Source organism: Tachypleus tridentatus, chromosome 2, assembly GCF_004210375.1.
Source record: "Tachypleus tridentatus isolate NWPU-2018 chromosome 2, ASM421037v1, whole genome shotgun sequence".
Lineage (NCBI taxonomy): Eukaryota > Metazoa > Arthropoda > Merostomata > Xiphosura > Limulidae > Tachypleus > Tachypleus tridentatus.
In genome coordinates, this window is record NC_134826.1 from 63,841,004 (window position 1) to 63,862,627 (window position 21,624).

The 21,624-nt window shown below is 32.7% G+C and overlaps 3 protein-coding genes across 4 annotated transcripts in view; 1 reads left to right on the forward strand and 2 right to left on the reverse strand.

Moving 5' to 3' along the window:
- Window positions 1-374: 374 nt before the first annotated feature.
- On the forward strand, window positions 375-10,813 carry LOC143243994 (putative iron/ascorbate oxidoreductase DDB_G0283291). Its single transcript, XM_076487906.1, has 7 exons — window positions 375-642; window positions 1,116-1,237; window positions 3,879-3,994; window positions 5,946-6,118; window positions 6,337-6,518; window positions 7,131-7,241; window positions 9,011-10,813. The coding sequence occupies exons 1-7, from the start codon at window positions 606-608 to the stop codon at window positions 9,188-9,190; spliced, it is 921 nt and encodes a 306-aa protein (XP_076344021.1). The 5' UTR covers window positions 375-605; the 3' UTR covers window positions 9,191-10,813.
- A 225-nt stretch (window positions 10,814-11,038) lies between these two features.
- On the reverse strand, window positions 11,039-19,658 carry LOC143243998 (uncharacterized). Of its 2 annotated transcripts, XM_076487930.1 has the most exons (3): window positions 19,520-19,658; window positions 12,681-12,740; window positions 11,039-11,392 (listed from the first exon to the last, which is right to left on the reverse strand). In XM_076487930.1, exons 1-3 carry the CDS (start codon window positions 19,645-19,647, stop codon window positions 11,278-11,280), a joined length of 303 nt encoding a protein of 100 aa, XP_076344045.1. In that variant the 5' UTR covers window positions 19,648-19,658; the 3' UTR covers window positions 11,039-11,277. The 2 variants fall into 2 exon arrangements, with proteins under 2 accessions (XP_076344045.1, XP_076344046.1); XM_076487931.1 differs by lacking the exon at window positions 12,681-12,740.
- LOC143243996 (uncharacterized) overlaps window positions 15,057-21,624 on the reverse strand; it is a 159,506-nt gene continuing 152,938 nt past the window's right edge. Inside the window, exon 7 of the transcript XR_013024838.1 lies at window positions 15,057-15,237. The gene's annotated coding sequence lies outside the window, so the exon portion shown is untranslated. The remainder of the gene's footprint in view (window positions 15,238-21,624) is intronic.

Genomic DNA, 21,624 nt, shown 5'->3' on the forward strand with positions numbered 1-21,624 from the left:
ATGTGTCTAAATGAGCCCATATATTAACTTTGCTGCTTTATAACTACGGAATTTACGTCTTCAACCCGCTTTATTTAGACGTCTCCATAAAATCTAAACACAAACTAAATTGTTGCTTGAGATAAACCGTTTGAATATTACTGTACATGCTAAATATTGCTATAACAGCTGATCGTATCAATAAAATACATTGGTTTCTATTTACTTTGTAAATTAAACCAAAAACTTTTACAAACTCTCAAATGAATAAGTCTTATTTGCACTGTTATTCTCGTCACAGCAATACAAGAACTCTGATCTTTCGATTGACCAATTACGACGGTGCTCTTGTGCGATATGATCTAGAATTGATACATATCGTAACATTTGGAAGGAAATCAAATCACGAGGAAAGCGACGGAATTAAACGTTTTCTGCCCTCTAACTAAAGAAACTGTTACTAGAGATAAGTCAATCACCTATTTAAGGCAGTTACAATCGACAATTTAGGGATTAAATTGACTTACAGCGTCAATACCGTAACACTGGCCACTGAGCAACCTGATTGTAACACAGTCTAGAGATAAGCGAAAAGTTCGAACTGGAAATAAACGTGTTTGTTAATAATGGAAAAACTTCCTATTATTGATATGCAAGAAATCGGTAAGTGAACAATTTGTTTGTAAATATCCTGTAATAGTGACGAATATGTCACGTTACATTCACAATAAATTATATTATTATTATTAGTTACTGGTCCAGGAGAGATTTTTGTAAGAAGTGCGTATAACACTATTTCAATTATTCATTCTCTCTTGTTCGCCATTGCTAAGTGTTTATGACTTCCTTTGTCGAGATTCAATAAACAAAACCTTAATCGGAATTTTGTGTTTTATTATAGCAAAGCCACATCAGGCTAAATGCTGAGTCCATCTAGGGAAATCGAACTTCTAATTTTAGCGTTGTAAATCCGTAGACTTATTGCTGTGCTAGCGGAAGACCCATAGTCGGTATAAAACATGGTAACGATTAATATTTTATTAAACATTAATTGAAACTCAGTGTATTCTATGGCCTTTGAAGAGAACGATTTTTTCCATCATTTTAATTTAACAAATCAACGTTTATACTTTCAGGTGTGCAGATACAAGGAGAACCAAGTAATGATGCATTTCGAAGAGTTGCATCAGAAGTTCATCGGGCTTTGTTTCAATATGGTTTTTTATACATTAAAAACCACGGGATTCCTGAAAATCTGGTACGTTGTAAAATAGTATTTTTCTCATCGTATAATACTTTTTATGCAATCGGATAAACTTTAAAATTTTATTTATTATTATTATTAACAAAGTTTCGATATTGTTAATGATGTGAAAAAATTATTTGATTAATTTAGTCAGTGAATATAAGACAACAAATTATTAGACGTTATGTCCGTCCTTTGCATTAATCGCTTCGTCTGAAGAGGCAATTTTCCATCTTTTATTAACAAATCGGGGCAAATGATTGTAGATGTAGAAGAAGTGTCAACCTACATCACAAAGATTTTTTCAGCAATAAGCGCATGAACTTGTGAAGGATTACCTTCGAATAATGAATTTGTTAACTAATTTGAAAAAAAAAAAAATGGATTATTCGCGGCTGATCTTCGCCCCATACTTTCAGCTGGTTTCTATCGTTTTGATGTTTGGTTAGCTCTTTGTGGTTCCTTTAATTTGTTTTCGTTGTAACACACGTCCTAAGGGCATTGTATCCTTGTTATATTAATAGCTAGCTGTTCATTCATGGTGATCTTCGCTGTAGCAGTAACAGTTTCCTCTCTTTAGTATCATCTAGAAATACTATTTTTCCACAGGTATTTGATTCTAATGATCATGTAACATATACTTTCAAGAAACACCTGCTTTTTTGTGTAACTAATTGCTCGCTTAATTCTTTAAATTCTTCTAGACTGTCACTATGAGAAGTTCGTGTTTTAGTACTACAGGAATTCAGGTGATGCATTTAGCAGCAGACGTACTTTGGTGTTAGCCCTAGAATTTACCAATTCCTTATTTCCAATGGTTTATATAGGTTGATGGTCACATAATAAAGGCGAACATGCTCAGGAACATGATTTGAACTTGGACTCCTCAGATTACAGGTCAAGTACCCTAACCACCGAGGAATACAAAGTTTTAATCGACATAGGAATATCACTTAATAACGACCTCACGACTTTAAAAGCAAGTGTGTTGGGGATGGGAATCGAATTCATAATCCTCAGGTTTCGAGCTGAGATTTCTGGCGACCAGGCAATGCCATATTTCAACCAAACAAGAAAATTAACACATTGAAAATGTAACTCAGGACAATGATAAACTATAGTTTACAATACAAAGAATGAAAATTACAGCGTCGTATTCGTTTTCTGTTTGAATGTCCCAGCACCAGATATTTACGGTCACCTTAATTCTAGAAATATAATTAAAATACAAACATTTTATATCAAATGCGGACACTTTTTGTACCTTACAGAAGAAACATACAATTCATCCACTCCACGATTACTGATTGCGCATAATAAAATTACCATAACTACCGTACGTCTACAAAAACTATGTAACTAAAGGCTTCAATACAGTAGAATAAAATAAAAATAACTTATTTACGCTTTCCTTCCAAACTGGCGTGTGCTGTAACCTTAGCCTCCCATTCGTGACATTGGTATAATTTTATGCAGTAAAGCTGGAAGATAAAGATGGCTTACATTTCGAGTATTTTAATCACTTTAAGTACACAATGAGACAGGACGAACTTTTAATAACTTTTTTATTTCTTACAGTACTAATACCTTATATCTCTTTGTTTAGTATTTTAATAGATATTTTCCGAGTGTTTGTGAAATAAAACATAAAAATATTTATTCTCAATAATTAAAGGTGAAATATTATCTACTATGTAATTGTTACAAGTGTTAAAGGACATAAGAAGCTTTCTCATTTTAAGTGTGTGTGTTTTGATTAATTGTATTTGTCATAACACATTAGTGTAAGGCTTACTATAGGTTTTAAAACAAAATTCGATATTCTTTTTTTATACAGGTTTTCAAAAATTGTATGTAATAACATTTCAACACTATTGTATCCGTAATATTCTGTATTTAATGACACACGTAGTGTGATTGAAATACTTTACACTTTTCATTTTATTTGAGGGCCTGGCATGGCGGTCAATCCCACTATTCGTTGGTAAAAGAGTAGCCCAAGAGTTGGCGGTGGGTGGTGATGACTAGCTGCCTTCCCTCTAGTCTTATACTGCTAAATTAGGGACGGCTAGCTCAGATAGCCCTCGAGTAGCGTTGTGCGAAATTCCAAACAAAACAAACCTTTTATTTGAAAATTCTAAAAATACCAAATGAAAATATAATACAGTTAAACTATAACAATGCTATATAATAACAACTTATCACAAAGATAATAATTTACAATTATGCTTTATCAGCTTAAACCCTAACAATAGTAAGAATATTTTGGTGTGAACTATATATTGTTTGTAGGTGTCGAGGTTGCGTGATTATCTAAATTATCTCTAATCAATGTTTTCATGCTCTAATATAACAGTCTCTGATGCACCGATCATGTACACTAGAATAGAAGATGAAATAAATGGTTACTTTAATGTTGTATTTTAATACTTACGGAAGATTTAGACAACTTTGACTGGCATTTTAGGTGTTTAGTTTGATGTTTCTGTCACAACTGACCCTAATGTAAAGTGTGTACTCAAATGGCTCGTTGCGTTGTATCGATTTATATACGTTTTATTATATTTTTAAGTTTGTGTGTGTGAAAGTTAAAACTTTCCATTTTTTATTGTGTGTTTAACACAAAACTATTATTGGCTGATTTTTTTCAAAGATATCCGATATACATAAGAAATCAAAGGATTTTCTCATGTTGCCAAAAGAAGTAAAACAGAAGTACAACCGAAATTACCCTGTTATAGACGGTTATGTTAATGGAGAGAATGAACAGTAAGTCCACTAAATAATGACAAGATTAGTCTACATTTGTGTTGGGAAATAGTTTCATAGGCTTGATTATTAGACAAAATTAAGATGCGAACTATGAGTTAAACCACAATTAAAAAAATATATAGCTGTAAAAAGAGGTGAAATTCTTCTGGTACTTGATATTGGTTCGTTTTAGAGTTCGAGGTAGAATACACTATAATGTCCCTACGGTTGTAAAGAAGAACATATCTGGTGTCCGGGTTCGATCCCGCGACCCGTAGATCGCAAGTCGAGCGTCCTAATCATGCTGTTATAGTTTGGAAATTGGGATTTTATTGCACGAGTCGGCTGAAGACCATTTGTGTCGATATATTTTCACATTTATAAAACAAACGACTCAAAATTAACAGAATATTAGCAACCTCCTTCCTCTCCCAAGGTATCAGCGATAAGTCTGTAAGCTTATAACGCTAAAAATCGAATTTCGATACCTTAGATAAGCACAACTAGAACAAACCATTGTGTAGCTAGCTCTGTGCTCAACAATAAACAAACTAGCACAACATCAGCTTAAAGTATTTAATTTGACGATACTTAAATCCCCGATGCAAAAGAAAATTTGTTTTGAAATTAAGCCCAAAACTATACAATGGGTCATTTGTGGTCTGCCTACCACGGGTATTTAAGTCTGGTTTCTAGAGGGGGAAATTCGCAGGCATACGGCTATGTCATTGTGATGAGAGGCGCAAAAGAAAATAGTATATTGTCTCGAAGTTCTAAGTCTTCAACAGGCATTTGTATCACTACAACCTCTATACGTCTGATTCGGTCCTATGAAATAATTCTCTTCTCATTTTTGTAGAAATAAATTGGTACTTTCCATATAACTGAAGTGCCATCAATCACAATCTGTTCCCACAGTTAATTTTTTATCGTCATATCTATTTTTATTTTTGTAAGCGTGAATTGTTTGTTTTGAATTTCGCGCACAGATACTCGATGGCTATCTGCGTTAGCCGTCCCTAATTTAGCAGTGTAAGACTAGATGGAAGGCCGCTAGTCATCACCACCCACCGCCAACTCTTGGGCTACTCTCTTACCAACGAATAGTGCGATTGAGCGTCACATTATAACGCCCCCACGGCTGAAAGGGCGAGCATGTTTGGTGCGACCGGGATTCGAACCCACGACCCTTGGATTAAGAGTCGAACGCCTTAACGCGCTTGGCCATGCCGGGCCTGTTTATATGTAAACAATTATACATACAAGAGATTTGGTGTTTAATGAATCTAAATAACATAAATATAAATCATCTGTACGCCACTTTATATGGTTTGTCTCCAGAGGTTTATCTCGTAATAGCTATGGAAGGTTGGAATATGGACAGAAAATTTCTGACACTAAAAACTAACTGATCTACACAAGTTTATCAGGAAATCCGAAGACTTAAAACGCTAAAAAAAAAGAGATTCGATACTCGTACTGATGTCGTTACAGCAGAGATAACCAATTGTGAAGCTTTGTACTTAATAACAAACAGTTTCGATATATAGATTTCCTAAAAGAAAGACGTGTAAAGTTTCAGATTATTTCTTGTTTTTTTCCTCGATCTTAATCCATAGACCATTTCTTGCATTTCTTTAAATTTCCTTTTATCAATAATATTCCAACAAAAGTCTGGTATGATTAATTTTCTGATATCTAGATGAATATTATCAGATTTCAGGCTTTTAAAATCCACATTTCTTGCTAATATTACAACTCCACTTATTATTTTGTAATAATTACAAAATTATTACAGATAATTTCCAGTAATACAAGTGAAAATCATTTTCAGATCTTTAAGTATATTTATTTCCATTCCTATAGCCACTTTTCAGCTTAATTCAGAGTTAATCCATAACTTTTCTTGTGTGAATTTTTCAAAACATAGAAAACTCCAGTAGATAAGTATAATTTTTGTACACCTTAGCCTTGATCCGGATGCCGACCATGAAATCAAAGATGCTATTGCAGTGACAAATGAAAACTCTTGTTTTCCACCTGAAGAACTCGCACCGGGATTGAGACAGACATGTCTGGAATGTATTTCAGCGATTCTGACTTTATCTAACCGTTTCCTAAAGATTCTGGCAATAGCTTTAGGTGAGTTATGTACATTTTAAAAGCATTCTTCTCTGATATAGAGATCCAATTTGTCATCGCACTCTATTAAAACTTGCCCACATTCGTATTTCTTTTTTTTGGTCTACAGTAATTATAATTTTGTGTAACAAAATATTTTAAAAAATAGAACAAAGTAATTCAGTACATTTTATTAATAATAGTCCCCTATTTGGACATTTCTTACACATTAAATACAGACGTAGATGAAGATTTCTTCTTGAAGCGTCACACATACCAAGAAGATAAAAATGGATCCTTCCGAATGTTTTATTATCCTCCTGTGGGAGATATCAAAGATCCTAATGTTGCTCGTTTTGGAGAACATACAGATTTTGGAACCCTATCGTTCGTCTTCCAAGACGATTCTGGGGGAATGGAGGTGAGGATACTGTGAAAAATTATTCAAAAAGTCATTTTTGTTATGATTTCATAGATTTTGTTTCTTTTATATCGAAGTTGATTAATCATGTAAAAACAAAACAGTTTTACTTAATATTCCATATTTAATTCGAAATGCAGGTCAGGTTAAGGCCGCTATATAAGAAATGGTCCACACTCATCGAAAATTCATAGAGTTAAACTTCTCAAAGGGTATCATAAGGACACAACTGAAAATATCCAAACTATGAAAATAAATATTCCTTAGAATCAGATGGTCAAGAGTAAAGAGAAATAATTAATCTTTTTTTAAGGTTTAGCGTAAATTATTTTTTTTGCTCATCCACCAAACGCTGTCACTGTAAGATATCTCTGGCACAAAAGTGGGAGGAGACACTAAACCTGACAGTAATGGCCACTTATAACAAACACACATACTTCTGCTCTACTGTGCCACTCCCATAGATCAGAGACCAGCTTATGGGCTTTAAACGCTAAAATTCAAAGTTATAGTTATCCGTAGGTTGAATATTTAAGTTTTTTCAAAAATTAGTTTACCAATACTGTCGTGGAACAAATGTCCTTGATGTTTAAAACTTTTACTATTTTCTAGCTGAAAACTAAGTCAGGAGAATGGATCCAGGCCACTCCAATAAAAGGCACTGTTATTCTTTTTGTAGATGATTTGCTGTCCATCTGGAGTAATGGACTATATCCAGCAACAGTGAGTAGATAATGTTCGATAATCTTTTTCAGTAAAATATCAAACACGAAAAAATGGGCAACCTCTGATTGAAGCATGTTTTTATTACATGTTTTCTTCGTTGTTCGACTTTTAAATGTCATTTGGAAATTCTCATCCATATTTTATTACTTTTGTGATTTAAGAATTTGTTTTTACAATAAAACATGTTTTCAGCTAATATGCTATCGATGGATTACATTCAACGTTTTATCCTACGTTTTGAATAAAACCAATATTTCAACAACCTGTGAACAACGTGATCAATATGAATTGAAAGAGCACGTTCTCTATACAAATCAGTTACTGTTAGACATATTGGTCCTAATGTGTTTGTTTTTTTTAATTTGGCGCATAGCTACGAGAGGACTATCTGCGCTAGTCGTCCCTAATTTTGCAGTGTAAGACCAGAGGAAAGACAGCTAGTCATCACTATCCACCGCCAACTATTGGACTATTGTTTTATCAATCAATAGTGGGTTTGACCGACACATTATAACGCTCCCACGGCTGAATGAGGAACATGTTTGATGTGACAAGGAATCGAACCAACGATCCACAGATTAAGAATCGCGCGCATTAACTACCTGGCCATACTGGGCTTATTCTAATGTGATTTTTGATTAGTTTTAGCTTACTAAAGCTCCTTCTACAATCTGTTCTGCTAACTGGAAAAGTTTTTGCTATCATTATGATCTTGTAAAATAAAACAAAAGCCAAAATTAGAGGTTTTGAACCTCCTCGACAGTTGCCGAAAGGGAATGAAATTTGGATATTTTCCATGCTAAATCGTTTGTTTCGTTCTCCAGTACAACTATCAAAGGCTGCAAATAACGTGGATGATTTCATATCATATGGCGCCTCTCTTACCAAGTTTGGTTAGAACTACAAACTGGAGCTCTGTAACTGACACCGACTGCCACAATTCATGTAGTATGCGCGTGTGCTTTCTTATAGCAAAGTCCCATCGGGCTATCTTCTTTGCCCACTGAGGGAAACTGAATACATTATTCTACAATTGTAAATCCAAAGACTTACTGCTGCCCTGAGGGATTTCTGGTAACGATGTTACCAGAGCATTGAAAATAATGAGCTGTTTTTTCATCATATCTATAGGTTTGCAAATCTGCGAGATTTCCAACGAGATTTGCTGCTTTTAAATAATCTAACCTGGAACTCTTCAATATATCTGACACTTCTTTTACCTCACGTAAGCATACAGTACACGAATTTTAAGTAGTGACAAACATTGAGGTACGATTTGTCTCATTTTCTGTTCCACCACAGGATACTTGTCGCTCACGACGGCGGCGCTATGATGTCCTTGACCAGCCAGATCTTTGAGATCAACTCCTTGTCTTTTAACCTCTTAACATATAGGGTGAACGATTCTGTATCGAATTCATCGTCGACTTCTAATCAGCTTCTGTCTGAACTTCGAAATCATTAAAATGCGTGTAAAGCACCTGTTGGTTGTGCACGTCAGCAAACTAAAGTAGTCTTGAAGCTCCTTCACTGTCTTCCTCAAGCTTATATTTTCCACGTACGTTGTAGTGCACACACTTAGCTGATGGTAATATTCTTTGATGAATGAAGCAGTAATTTGGATAAAAATGATTCACCTTGTTCTTGGTTCCCATTTTAAAATACATTTAACCAACTTTTTATGTTGCGTAAATCCATCTTACCTCTGATGACTGTTCTCCTCTTTGCTGTACCAAAACTTAATTCTATTCTGTTTCACTTTACAGTTTCATCGACTGCTTATTCCAAATGATGAGACCGAAAGACGACGTGAAAGAAGTTCCTTTGTCTATTTTGTTGTTCCTGACAAGAATGTCACAGTGGAACCACTGCATAGCACGATTCCAACGATTCCATTAAATTCTTCAAAATATATTACTGAAAAGTACCTTGCTACATTCAAATAACGAACTCTTGCTTCCAACTTAGATTTATTTGGTAACGACTAGACATTCGGTCTTCTTTTTAAAAAATGGCATAACATAATCAGATATTTACTTTACCTAATTTCTTGTTTTGTACTTCCAGTGTTTACGTATCTAAATATACATGGTTATTTAGGCAAGTTTGTTTGTTTAGAATTAAGCACAAATTTATACAATGGAATATCAATGCTTTGCCCACTAGAGGTATCGAAACCTGGTTTCTCGCGGTGAATCCGCAGATATACCGCTGTGTCATTGATTTTGGCGTTGTCTGAACAGCCGAAGTTTCGCTCATATAAAATGCAAACATAAAGTATGACTACACTGTGAGAATGGTTAAATTACCTGATGAGGTGTTGCTCATATACAGGTCAGACGCACCATCCATCAGAATTAACCTCTATTTATAACTTCACCACGTTATTACGATTAACTTATTCCTAACTTGGAAAACGAGAACTTCACATTCATACCTTAACAGTGATACTTTTTTAGCATCTAATATGGCCTCATACTGTTTACGAGGATTATTCACCATCACAGAGTTGCCATCAACAGTAATGTATTCCTAAGTCTAACTGCAGACTGTAAATAAGAGCATTAAGCCAAGAAAGATAAAAAAAATGTCTTCTCACATTTGTTCTTTTTATTCTAATCTTTGCCTGAAACATAGAACCAAAGGTTCATTTCCCACACATAGTTTAAGAAAAGTATCCCCACTTTAGAAAAATCGAAACTCGGGTTAAAATGTAATGATAAACAACATACAATAGAGTGAAGGAAATTAGCATTATCTGTTTCTTTATCTCTAATGTGATACGGAACTGCAATGTGCATTACATTACTGGTGTGATATAAACTCTCCGAAACTCTCAATGATTCATAACGTACATTAAATAAAAAGTGTATAGGTTTAAAAATGTAACCCCCTCATCTGCTGGTTTAATCTTCCGTTCCAGATACTACTCTCACTAATACAGTGAAGTATAACCAACCCATCACACGTTGCAAGTACCCTACTTTCATTTATTTTATGTGAAGCTTATCATAATTGAAAATATTGTTTAAGTAGGTGTATTAAAATAGCATAACAAATAACAGAGATGCGATTGTGTTTAGTCACGCTTCCTTTTAAATATAAGTACCAAAGTTCTTCAATCTTCATAAATATGTAGTTAAAGACCTACAAAACTGTATAACTAGAAAATATTTTTTGGAGGTCGTGGTTAGTTTGATTACGGCACTTAAACCCATAATAATATAGAACTTATAAATACATCGTCTTATTGAACTAACTGCTGAACTTCTTATAGCACTTGGACTAACTTTAATTCTTCTATTGGTAGTTTTAGATTTCATATTACAATTTTGTGTGAGACTTACAAAATTACTTACAATAGGTATATTTTAAGCAAAATGCAATATCTACACTTTGTCCACTGGGGAGGGCAACATAAAGTACTTTAAACAGAAAAGTGTTTTAAGAAACCTAATAAGATGTAATAATAAAATCCCTTATGAATAGTAGGAAATTCAAATGATTTGGTGCATTATTGCTTTTTGATGTATTTAATAAATAGGAAATAAATAAAACAAAATTGGAAATATATTCCTTCAAACTGCTTAATTGAATAGGACCAAAACTGAAATATAGTAAAGAAGTTTTGAGTGATTTTTTTTTCACTTTCATCATTTACCTTATCTCAGTTAAAATTTGTTTCTTCTACTATGATTTTTATTTAATAAATATGCACTTAATTTTTCAAAACACTGGAAACATTAAGTTTATACATACAAGATTTTAATGAAAATTTCAAAAGAATTATCCTGGTACAAATCCAAACCTTTGTCAATATTAAATACCGCAAGACAGAGAACAAAACTTGGTTCACGTTTAGTTTACTGTGTGGTAACTGTAAACTTCATCACATATGATAAAACAAAATGCTGATGCCAAAAGTTGGGATATCAGTTCCCCCACCAATCGGTCGCAAATCCCCAAATTCCTTCAGTGGTTCCGTGATTAAATGTGCTGACAATCTGATTGGGCCTACAGCAAAGAGTGACAATCAGATTGGGTCCATAGAAAGGAGATGGAAAGCCAACTTTCGTGCTCCTCCTCCTTGTAGATTGTGAGTGTTAAATTGTCTGAAATCTCGACAACCAAAGCCACCAGGCCCATATCTAATACAACAAAGTAATTCTTACTAACTCACGAGCACTATACGAAACAATTCTCATACGTTTTATTTAAAAAAAAGTACTATTGTCGGGAATTTAATCCATTATAACAGATTTTAAACATTTTAAAATTATGGCTTACGAGGTCTGTTCAAAAAATACGCGGACTGTTTGAATTGCGCGGCTCCAGTTGGTTCCAAGGGAATCCGCTTGGTGTCGCTAGTTTCGCACAGATCATCTGATTACGACGCCATTTCCCGATTGCAGATATCTTCCTTTGTGTATTAGCTACGCGGTTTTAAGTGAAGTGCGATTTTTTCGTTTGGCGGATTTCAGAATGAATGACTTGAAGGAGCAACGACTTGCTGTGAAATTTTGTGTTAAACTTGGAAAATCTGCAACTGAAACTTTTGCTATGTTTAACACGGCTTACGGTGATGTTGCTATGAAGCATACGACATGCTTCAAGTGGCATGAACGTTTTAAAGATGGTCGACAGTCCATTGAAGATGATGAGCGTCCTGGACGTCCTTCCACGTCAACTGACGACCCACACGTCGACAAAATCAACACCCTGGTGCGGGCAAATCGACGTCTGACTGTCAGGGAGCTTGCTGAGGAGTGTGGGATATAAGTTGGATCTTGTTACGAGATTTTGACCGAAAAATTGAAGATGCACCGCGTTGCTGCGAAATTTGTACCTCAGAACTCGTGAGTTTTTTGGCCAAACACTCGATCACTGTTCTTCCCCACCCCCCTACTCACCTGACCTTGCTCCTTGCGATTTTCTCTTGTTCCCCAAACTCAAAAGACCCTTGAAAGGAAGAAGATTTGAGACGATTCCCGAGATTAAGGCAAATGCGACGAAGTAGCTGGAGGACATTACAAAAGAAGCGTACCAGGACTGTTTCAACAAGTGGAAACACCGTTGGGATAAGTGTGTGCGTTGGGGAGGAGAGTACTTTGAAGGGGTCCCAGACCTGTAACTTCTAAATAAAGTACATTTTGTTTTATGACGTCAGTCCGCGTATTTTTTGAACAGCCCTCGTATTCTACCGTTTCTTTTAATGAGAAATTTAGTTCATAGTTGAATTATTTTTAAAACTTTTATAAGAACTATAGACAAAAACGTAATGGTTGCAACCATATTTTCAGATTAAATCTCCTCACTGAAAATAAATAGATGTTTAAAACAAAAACATTACAAAGTGACAAAATAACAAGTCTTAAAACCTTTCTGGGTTAAATATTGTTGAAATAAGAAAAATCAATTTCTATCGACTTTGCTTACTTGAAGTCTGAAATGTGTTCTGCAGTTCCAGTGGGAATAAGATAAAAGACTTGCAGTTCCCTTTATAAAAGATCACATTGATTTTCATAAACAGTTCAAAATATGAACTCTTTACTTATTGCTTCAAATATCTGATTGTTTATTCCAACATTCTTCCTATATTTATCACATGCAAAACAATTTTCACATTTGTTCAGTAATTGCAAGCACATCTTTAAAATAGTAAAATTTTTTCTTAGATGATGAAATCTTCTAAAAGCTTCAGACAACTGAATTAACATATTCATTACCTCTGAATGCACATGTGCATCTGTAAACACATTCAGGCAAATGCTTGTTATAAGATACAACATGCATTAGAAGCCACTTCTGGTAAGAAAGCTCTTGTGTGGAAGTCTTTCCCCATACCAATTTTATTTGATTGTAAATTTCATATAGTTTGTGTTTGACTTGTATAAAATGGATAAAAACAGTGCTCCTTCAAAATTTGTGACAAAAAAGAATTCAGAGCCCTACAGAAACTTGAATATGATAAGATAAAAAATAGATTAAACATCTGCTTCATGGAACGTATTTCAGTTGAATAAGCATGTATGCTGAAATCACAAATCTAGAGTTATTTTTCATTAATGAAATGCACCTAAACAGAAAGATAAATAATGGTGCCTGTTGTAAGCATAGAATTTGATAAGAATGTACGTGTATACAGATAGACTATGGTAACATTTCTATACTTTTTTGAAGTGCTCATACCACACAAGTTTATATGGTATTTGTTCCTAAACGTAGAGGTCAAACAGATCCATTGAACTGTTGAGGCTCGTTGTTCAGTCCGATTAATAGAAATAATGAACAAATATCAATCAAGTTTCTCAGGTAGTGAGTAGGTAAAAATGATAATATCACAGCAAAACTTTTGGGATAAGATTATTGGGTATACCTGAAATAACAGACAGCAAAAAATATTAAAATTGATATACAAAATTGATGAATTTAGAATTTTGAATGGCTTCCAAAAGGCTGAAAACCTTTCATCACTTCAACGTTCACTGTTAGGAGTTACGTTGAGAAAAATAACAAAGTCTACCTTTTTAACTGTCATGTGATTTGCATGTAGGTTCACTACTTTAGTATAAACTTTAGATAAGGCCCTGCCACATTCTTACACAGATAATTCTTGAAACCCACATCTCTATTTAATAATTCTTCTTTTTTCCTTAATACTCCATTATTTCTAAAGTTTTATTTATTTATTTGCTTTACCCAAAATTACTGTTTTCCCATAATACCTCATGTTTATTTTGTTGTGTTTTTTTACATGTTCTGCTATGGTTAAATCTTCAATCTATTTATTACACATCTTTTATGTTCTATAAAAGAATATTATGGGTTATATTTTGTCTAATTGATATAAACACTTCCATATTCACATCTAATTTTACAATTACCAAATTTTCCATTATTTTATACACAAGGTGAGATATTTGCTATTTCTTAAATTCATTAAATAAACTAGCAGTCAAGCCTGGAAAGTTTGTCAAAATTAAACATTTCTTTTTTATTTTAAAGTAATACTTTGATCCTTTATTACAGCAACAGTGAATTTCTTAATTGCTCTGTACACAATATTACGGTAAAATCCCTTTTCACCTACTACATATTTCATTACTAACAGGTCATTTTTAAGTCCTCATGTTTTTGAACATAACTTCAAAATTCTGTGAACATAAATACAAAATTTAGTCCCATTTAATACATCTATATAAAAGCCACACATAAATAGAGATCCCATTGTTAATCCTTAATTTTATTTTTAAAAATTATTGTTTTCTTAAAAAAAAAATGAATTTATCACACTCAACATTGTTAGATTAATTATACATCTCTAGTTTCACAACTGTTGAAGATTTAGTTTGTAACAGTAATTTTAAAATAACTGCATTTTATAGTAGAACTTAGCAAATCACAATGCTAACAAACCTTCCAAAAATACATAAAACGATCAACAATTTTAGTCAAAAAACACCAAGTATAGGTACATTATATCAACTAGTAAAGCATACAGCTCAAAAGTATTCATGTTTGAAAATAAAAATAAACATACAACTAAAAATAATTTAGATTTTGTAGAATAAATGAAGAATCAAAATGAACAAGGAAAACTCAGTGACATTTTCTGCAGTTGGAGCAATAGATATCATGAATAACAAAGTAAAAATTCACTTTTTCAGGTCAAATTTTCTAAATAAAATAAAGGTTTACCAATGGGACCCTTCATTTCATCTTTGTTATGTGACATATATGGATGTATTTGAAACAATAGCCACAAATGGTGCAAAATGTAAACCTGATATTTGGATAAGATATGTAGATGACACATTCTTGGTGGGCAAATATGGTTTGTTTGGAATTTCACACGAGGTATTAGTGGGAAGAAGCAGTAATACTGATGAAACCAATAAGTATTACAGACAATAATACCTTTAAAACTTTGGAAATAATAAAGTGAAAGAAAGATCACAAATTATTAAACAGAGATGAATGTCCAAGCAAATACCTCTTGTAAGAATGTGGCAAGACTTCCTCTAAGAAATACATAGAAACCATAAACTTAAACAAAAGTCACACAACCTTTTTAAAAGGTACAAATCACTTCTAGTGATGACACTGAGGTATCAAAACATGTAGTTAACTTTTTAAAAACCATAGATCAGCCTGAATTTAAAATGTTTTTCACTGTGTGTCCTTTTAATGTTGAATGTTATTCATTATTTTAACATTATGCACAAGGGCTAAGAAACAATACTTGGGTCTACCTAATGAATAAGTACAAAATGCATCTTTCTTAAATCTTTAATAATTAGATCAGCACATAAAGAAATAAAGTGCAGAAGGTAAATGTAAAGCTATTGAACACAAACTGCAGGTCAATACCATTTTAATGACATTGTATATCAAACCACCAAATGGAAATACTCAGATAACTATACTGGAAACATGCTAGTTTCTGTATGATAGAACAACACAAGTTAGAGACTTCCAAAACCTCAACAAAAATAATGTTATTGCTGCATATTATACTGAAGACACTGGGATACCATAAATGGAAAACATTTTATCTGATGTTAAGATCTAATCCAACAGACTAATTTAACTGAACCACAACATCAAATGAGTCATTTTGATCACTTAAACCTCAAAGTACGAAATATATTAATTAGCCTTTAATTAGGGATGTTGATTGAGTTTGGTAAAATTAACAAGTATCTTCAATTTTGTACTGTGTCTCCATCTATATATCATAGCAAATGTCACATACCAGGAATATGCTTTTAACAGCTTAGGTGTTGATTTACATGCATTGTTTATATACTATTGTTAATATCTATTGTTGGAAAAATTTAACTTTGAGAATGTTTGATTTCACTAAGTACTTTTGTAACACAAGGAACTGTGTTCTAGTTTGCTTTCAACTTTATTAATGAACTTGTATCTTACAAATTAAGCTACAAAATAAACTATTGAAAGAAAAAAGACAAACCCAGGGTTTAGAGGTAACTATTTCTGTTTAAGGTGTTTTAATCTTCTTTTCTTAGAAATCTATTATTATATTAAATCACAGTTTTTTTATATCTTTTAACTTTAAAACAATGGAAAAATGACAAACCTAAATTTCCAACTATTCTGGTTCAACCTATATGATGAATGTTGTCTTCAACATCAGTAGATAGGTCATAATAAAACACGTTTCACATTTAGTATATCCAAGCCTCTAGAAGTAACCTATAAAAATTATTTTATTCATTTTTGGTCAAATCAAAAACAATTACTCAAGTGTTTTGATATCATTAATGCTTCACTTCTATCCAAGAACAGGTTTTAAACTAAAGCTGGCATCTATTCTATGCTTGAACCAAAACCCATCATGTTTGGTTTATGCACTACAAAAATTATGCAGATTACAATTTCTGTTCTAGGTGTTTAATTGTTTTTTTGTTTTTTTCAAGTTCCTTAGAAGTGGTAAACTACAGGTAATGAAACTGGTCAACACTATCCATCTCTAACTCTTTGGCTATTCTAATTGAATAGTGGGAATGGCAATTGGAATATATTATCTACTCACACAGATGAAAAGAAGATCCAATTTGATAATGGTATTTAAACCCATGACCAACAGACTAAGTCAACCACCCATACCATAAGGCCATGCAAGGATTTTCGGTATTAGAAATAACAGTGAATATACCAAAAGTGCCAAAATTATACTAAAGAAATTATAAGGAATAAACAATTTCCACATACTTTAAAACTAAACTACATAAAATTTATTTCAACCACTTAATTTAAGATGTAGCCATTGGCTTACAACATTGAAGTCATTTTCAACATAAGAAAATATCATAATGGGAAAAAAAAACAAATGAAAGTTAAATATTTTAAAATATAACACTTTGATAATTCACAAATCTCACAGAATATTTCCAGGAAAATAAAAAAAAGTAAGGGAAAAACATTAAGAAGCAAAATGTGGCAGATGGTGTGCAATGTTAGGCATAACTAGTTATACTCTGTTTGAAAGAAGTCATTAATCAGATAAACAACTTATTAGTTTTCCACACATTTCTTTTAATATTTTTAAATACAATTTGGTCATGTACAACAATATTAGAAAGATTAAAACACGCCATCTTTCTATTTTACCACTTAGCTTTCTGACCATGCACTTACTCAAATACAATTCATGACAACAAATTAACCTTTATGGTTTCCACACTAACTTTTTACATTTTGTGTATCTTCATGAAATTTTAGATGCTTTAAGCAACCGTTAATTGATTGCTCTGGGTGTAAAGTAATTTTCATGTTAAAATTAAATATACTTTTCAGTTGAAAATATTCAAATTTCATTTGATTAATATATCTGATACCTCCTAAATAATTCTAAATGTCATTTTTCATTAAAACTTCAGTTTATTACTTTCTCTTCTTTATATAAGGTTGGTCAATTTGACTAGCCTTGTAATCACCAAAACAAAATTCAAAATAAATCTCAATTACTTTTTTCCTTTCTTAAACAACTTCAAATCATAACATTAACTACACATGTTTATCCTAAATATCTCCAACCTCATAACAGTTAACACCTTTTTATAATTATATTTTGTTTTATTGAACTTTAAACCCATGTCTTAACTAATATTTGTGTCATACAAGTTGTAAATCACTTTACTAATGAATACCTCATATAACCCTAACTATGCTACAAGAGCTGTTAAAAATCTAGCTGAGCTCACTGATGTATTTCCCATGGGAATAAAGTTTGAACTAGAAGCAAAATAGACAACCCTTTACAGAAACCAATGTAGCAGAATATATCATTTGATGAATTGTAATCTTGGCTTTCTATTATTTATATGTAAATAACATTAAACATTAAACAGAACTACTTGCAACTTCTGAAAAAAGAATGTGATATGTGGATATGGGAAGAGGGAGCCTGACTTTCCATTTTAAGACTCTGTAACCAAATTAGATTGAAAACTATATTATGATGAGTAATGTACATTAAATTTAAATACTTTTTGAAAGAGTAATAAACATATTGGAGATCGGGAGTTATCTACAATCAAATGTTACAGTTTTCACTCCAGGGGAGCTGAGAATTTAGTTTTAATATTATAAAATTTAGAACCTAAAACTTTTAAATGTTAAATTTTAAATATAACTCATAAAACCTCATAACGTGCACAGTCAAAAATAGTTGTCCACTGTCAAAAGAGTAAACATATCATGCCAATGGCAACCACAAACAACATAAATTTAAAAACTGAGGTACCAATCTTTTATTCTTTTTTTCCCCATAAATTTTGTTTTTGTGTGATAATGCTCATTAAAAAAAGTTAATTTAATGTAAAGGATTAAGTAATCACATTAGAAAAACTTAACTATATATTTCTTGGACAGAGCCCATTTTCTTCCATGAATTTTACCTTACTTTTACCATATTAAATTCTGATACTTACAGCTGTGGCTACAAGAATAGGCCTACAACCTGATCAAAAAGACCATAAAGCATCCTATCTTTCCCACTGTGACTTATTACCATGTATACTTGCTATTGTGTAGCCTTCTTCTGTCAGAAAGTGCACTCTAAATTTCTAAGTCAATACCAAAAGAATATTTAATAGAACATTTTGAAACCAATATTTTTTCATATCGTGTTATTTGCTAAAATATAATCAAGCTCAGTAATAAATTTATCTATAGTATTATATGAGGTTTCAAGTGTTAATAACATCACTGCTTGATATTTAGTACAAAAATTGTGAGATCAGAGTTCTTTAATACACTGACTGCTTTTAATGGCTGAAGATCTGTTCCATTAACAGCTTAAATAAAGTTTATAAAATTGTGTAAATATAAAATGGTAATTTTAATTATTAAATTTTATAAAATTTCAAAATCACTAAATTTCATTGATTCAAGGGATTTACAGATAATCATCTAGGTCTATTCAAAACTATATGAACGTGTATCTCAGGACAGCTGGTATGGATATTAACACTTTTGCTAACAAAGCAGAGAACATCAGACATCTTCTGGTTAACAATGTTATCAAAAAGATGACCCAAAAAAGGTTGAAACATTGTACTCTGCTTTATTAGTAAAAGTGTTAATACCCAGACCAAAAATCCTGAAATACATTTTTATTTAAAGTGGGTTTCTCGTCATCATGAAAAACCATATGAACGCTTCTTTACAAACCAACCAATGCAGTAACTGTAAAAAAATTATACTTTTACCATTTAGTGTATGTTAAACACAACAGAAATACTAACCTGTACTTTTTTTGAAATATTGCAGAAAACATCATTGTTAGCCTATTTCCTGTTGGCAGCATGTTGTGCACTAAAACGGTGCGATGAATCTGTGGTTCAAAACTCACGTCAGCATTCATCTGCCTCATCTAACACCAGGTACCTTAAGGGAGAAGAAACTTTACTAGAATTTTTAAGAAAATTGTCTCAATGTTTCTCTACAAGTAAAATATACAAAAGTGAAAACTGTCACTGCTGATGTGTTATAATTATGAGGTTGATTTTGAGAAAATATTCCAATAACTTTTTATGAAAATGTTGAAGAAAGTTAAACAGCAGTAAATCTCACATACATACTTCGTTCAAATGCTAAGCTTGAAACTGAGATCCAAGAGCAATGTCAATAATATAACAACACTAAACACACACACTTCAATAATATCAATGAGCATGGAAATTACCCAAGATAAGTCCATCTTACAAATAGAATTTTATTTCACAATAAGAAACAATGTAGAATTATCACGAAAATTCTTCTTCTGTTGTTCAACAAAACAGTATTGCGCAGTTCAATCATCATAAAACTGCCGTTTTCGTCGTCAACTTTTCTTTTACGATTAGCTGCCATTTTTGTTTCGAAATAACATCAAAATAGGGCTCGTAAGTAAATCTCGAAGAACAATTGGAACACGTGAGATTTCGTAATTACGGAAATATTACGTCATTGCGCCAATGATTAAATACCTATGCATTAACGAGACTTCCTTATTAAATTTTCTTTATTGCTCGACACAAATATGGAACCATCCAGTATGTAATCTAATGCATATTCTTCTATAGCGCTTAATATTCACGCAGGCGCGAACTATATTTCACTTTCCCGTTGGATATTGCGAGCCACTCGGCGACTCGTCGCGGGCCGGACTTTGTGCACTACTACCCTAGAGAGTATGAACCCACATGAAAAATAGAAAAGTGTCATTCATACATGTCCTTGCTCAAAGAACACAACATTGTACTAAAAAGCTTATGTTTCTTACAACACTTACAATTTCCAAGGGTGATAAAACTGCAATTAGAATGTGTGGAAACATTTATTATATAGTTCAAAGTTGCGCTGGTCCAATAAACATTGTTGTTCTGAGCCTCATAGATCAATTTACATCACAGGTGTTTCAGTACCATTGCTCATCTATTTTATGTCTGTCAAATTTTACAACCTGTATATTGTGTTATTTGGGCACATATTTATAAAATTTATTATCCTCTTGTTTTAAAGCTCTCTCTCTTGTATAGGTATTTGAGAATATATGTTTGTCTACCCAGGAGGGTCGGGTTTTACAACTGTCAAGTGTTTTTATATATGGTACAAGGTAATGTCCATACACAATCAACACATACACTTAGTGCAAATTAATTATTTCTCTTATAGTTCCATAGATTATTTGCACTTTCGTGAGTTTGGTATTAACTATAAAACGATTACATAAAAAAAAAAAACCTTTCAATATTTAGTAATTAATTTCTAATCTAATGTGAAGTCTAGTTTATAGGTGGCTTTTTATTTATTTAGAAAATAGATATTCACTGGGGAAAGGTGCTTAGGTCTTAGTCAACTTTGTGAAACTGCTAGTTGTGTTTATTTTGATTCTATATTTTTGACAGTATTCACTTATACTATTTAATTGTGGTTGTATGTTTGTGGCTGCTATTGCTGGTGTTGGTTCACTTTTTCAAATTGCTACATCGTTTGCAAACTGAGGAGTATCCATTATTTGGATCTTTAAAAAGCATATTATTCTCGTAAATGATGAATAGGACAGGGCTAACTACTCCTCCTTGTGGGACACCAGCTCCTGGAGTGAAACTCTCAGAGAATGTCCCTTCAACATTGATTCTACATTATCTGTTTTCCAGAAAATTTGACAGCCATTGAATAATTCCCCACGGTAATCCCATTTCTTCCATTCGGAAATGGAGACTGTTATGGCATACAGTGTCGAATGCCTTCTCAATATCAAGAAAGCAAGCGACAGTGCATTCTCGTTTATTAAAACTATCAACAATTGCTTCGGTTAATCGGACTAAGTGGTCTGTTGTTTCTCTGAAGTATCTGAAACCATTTT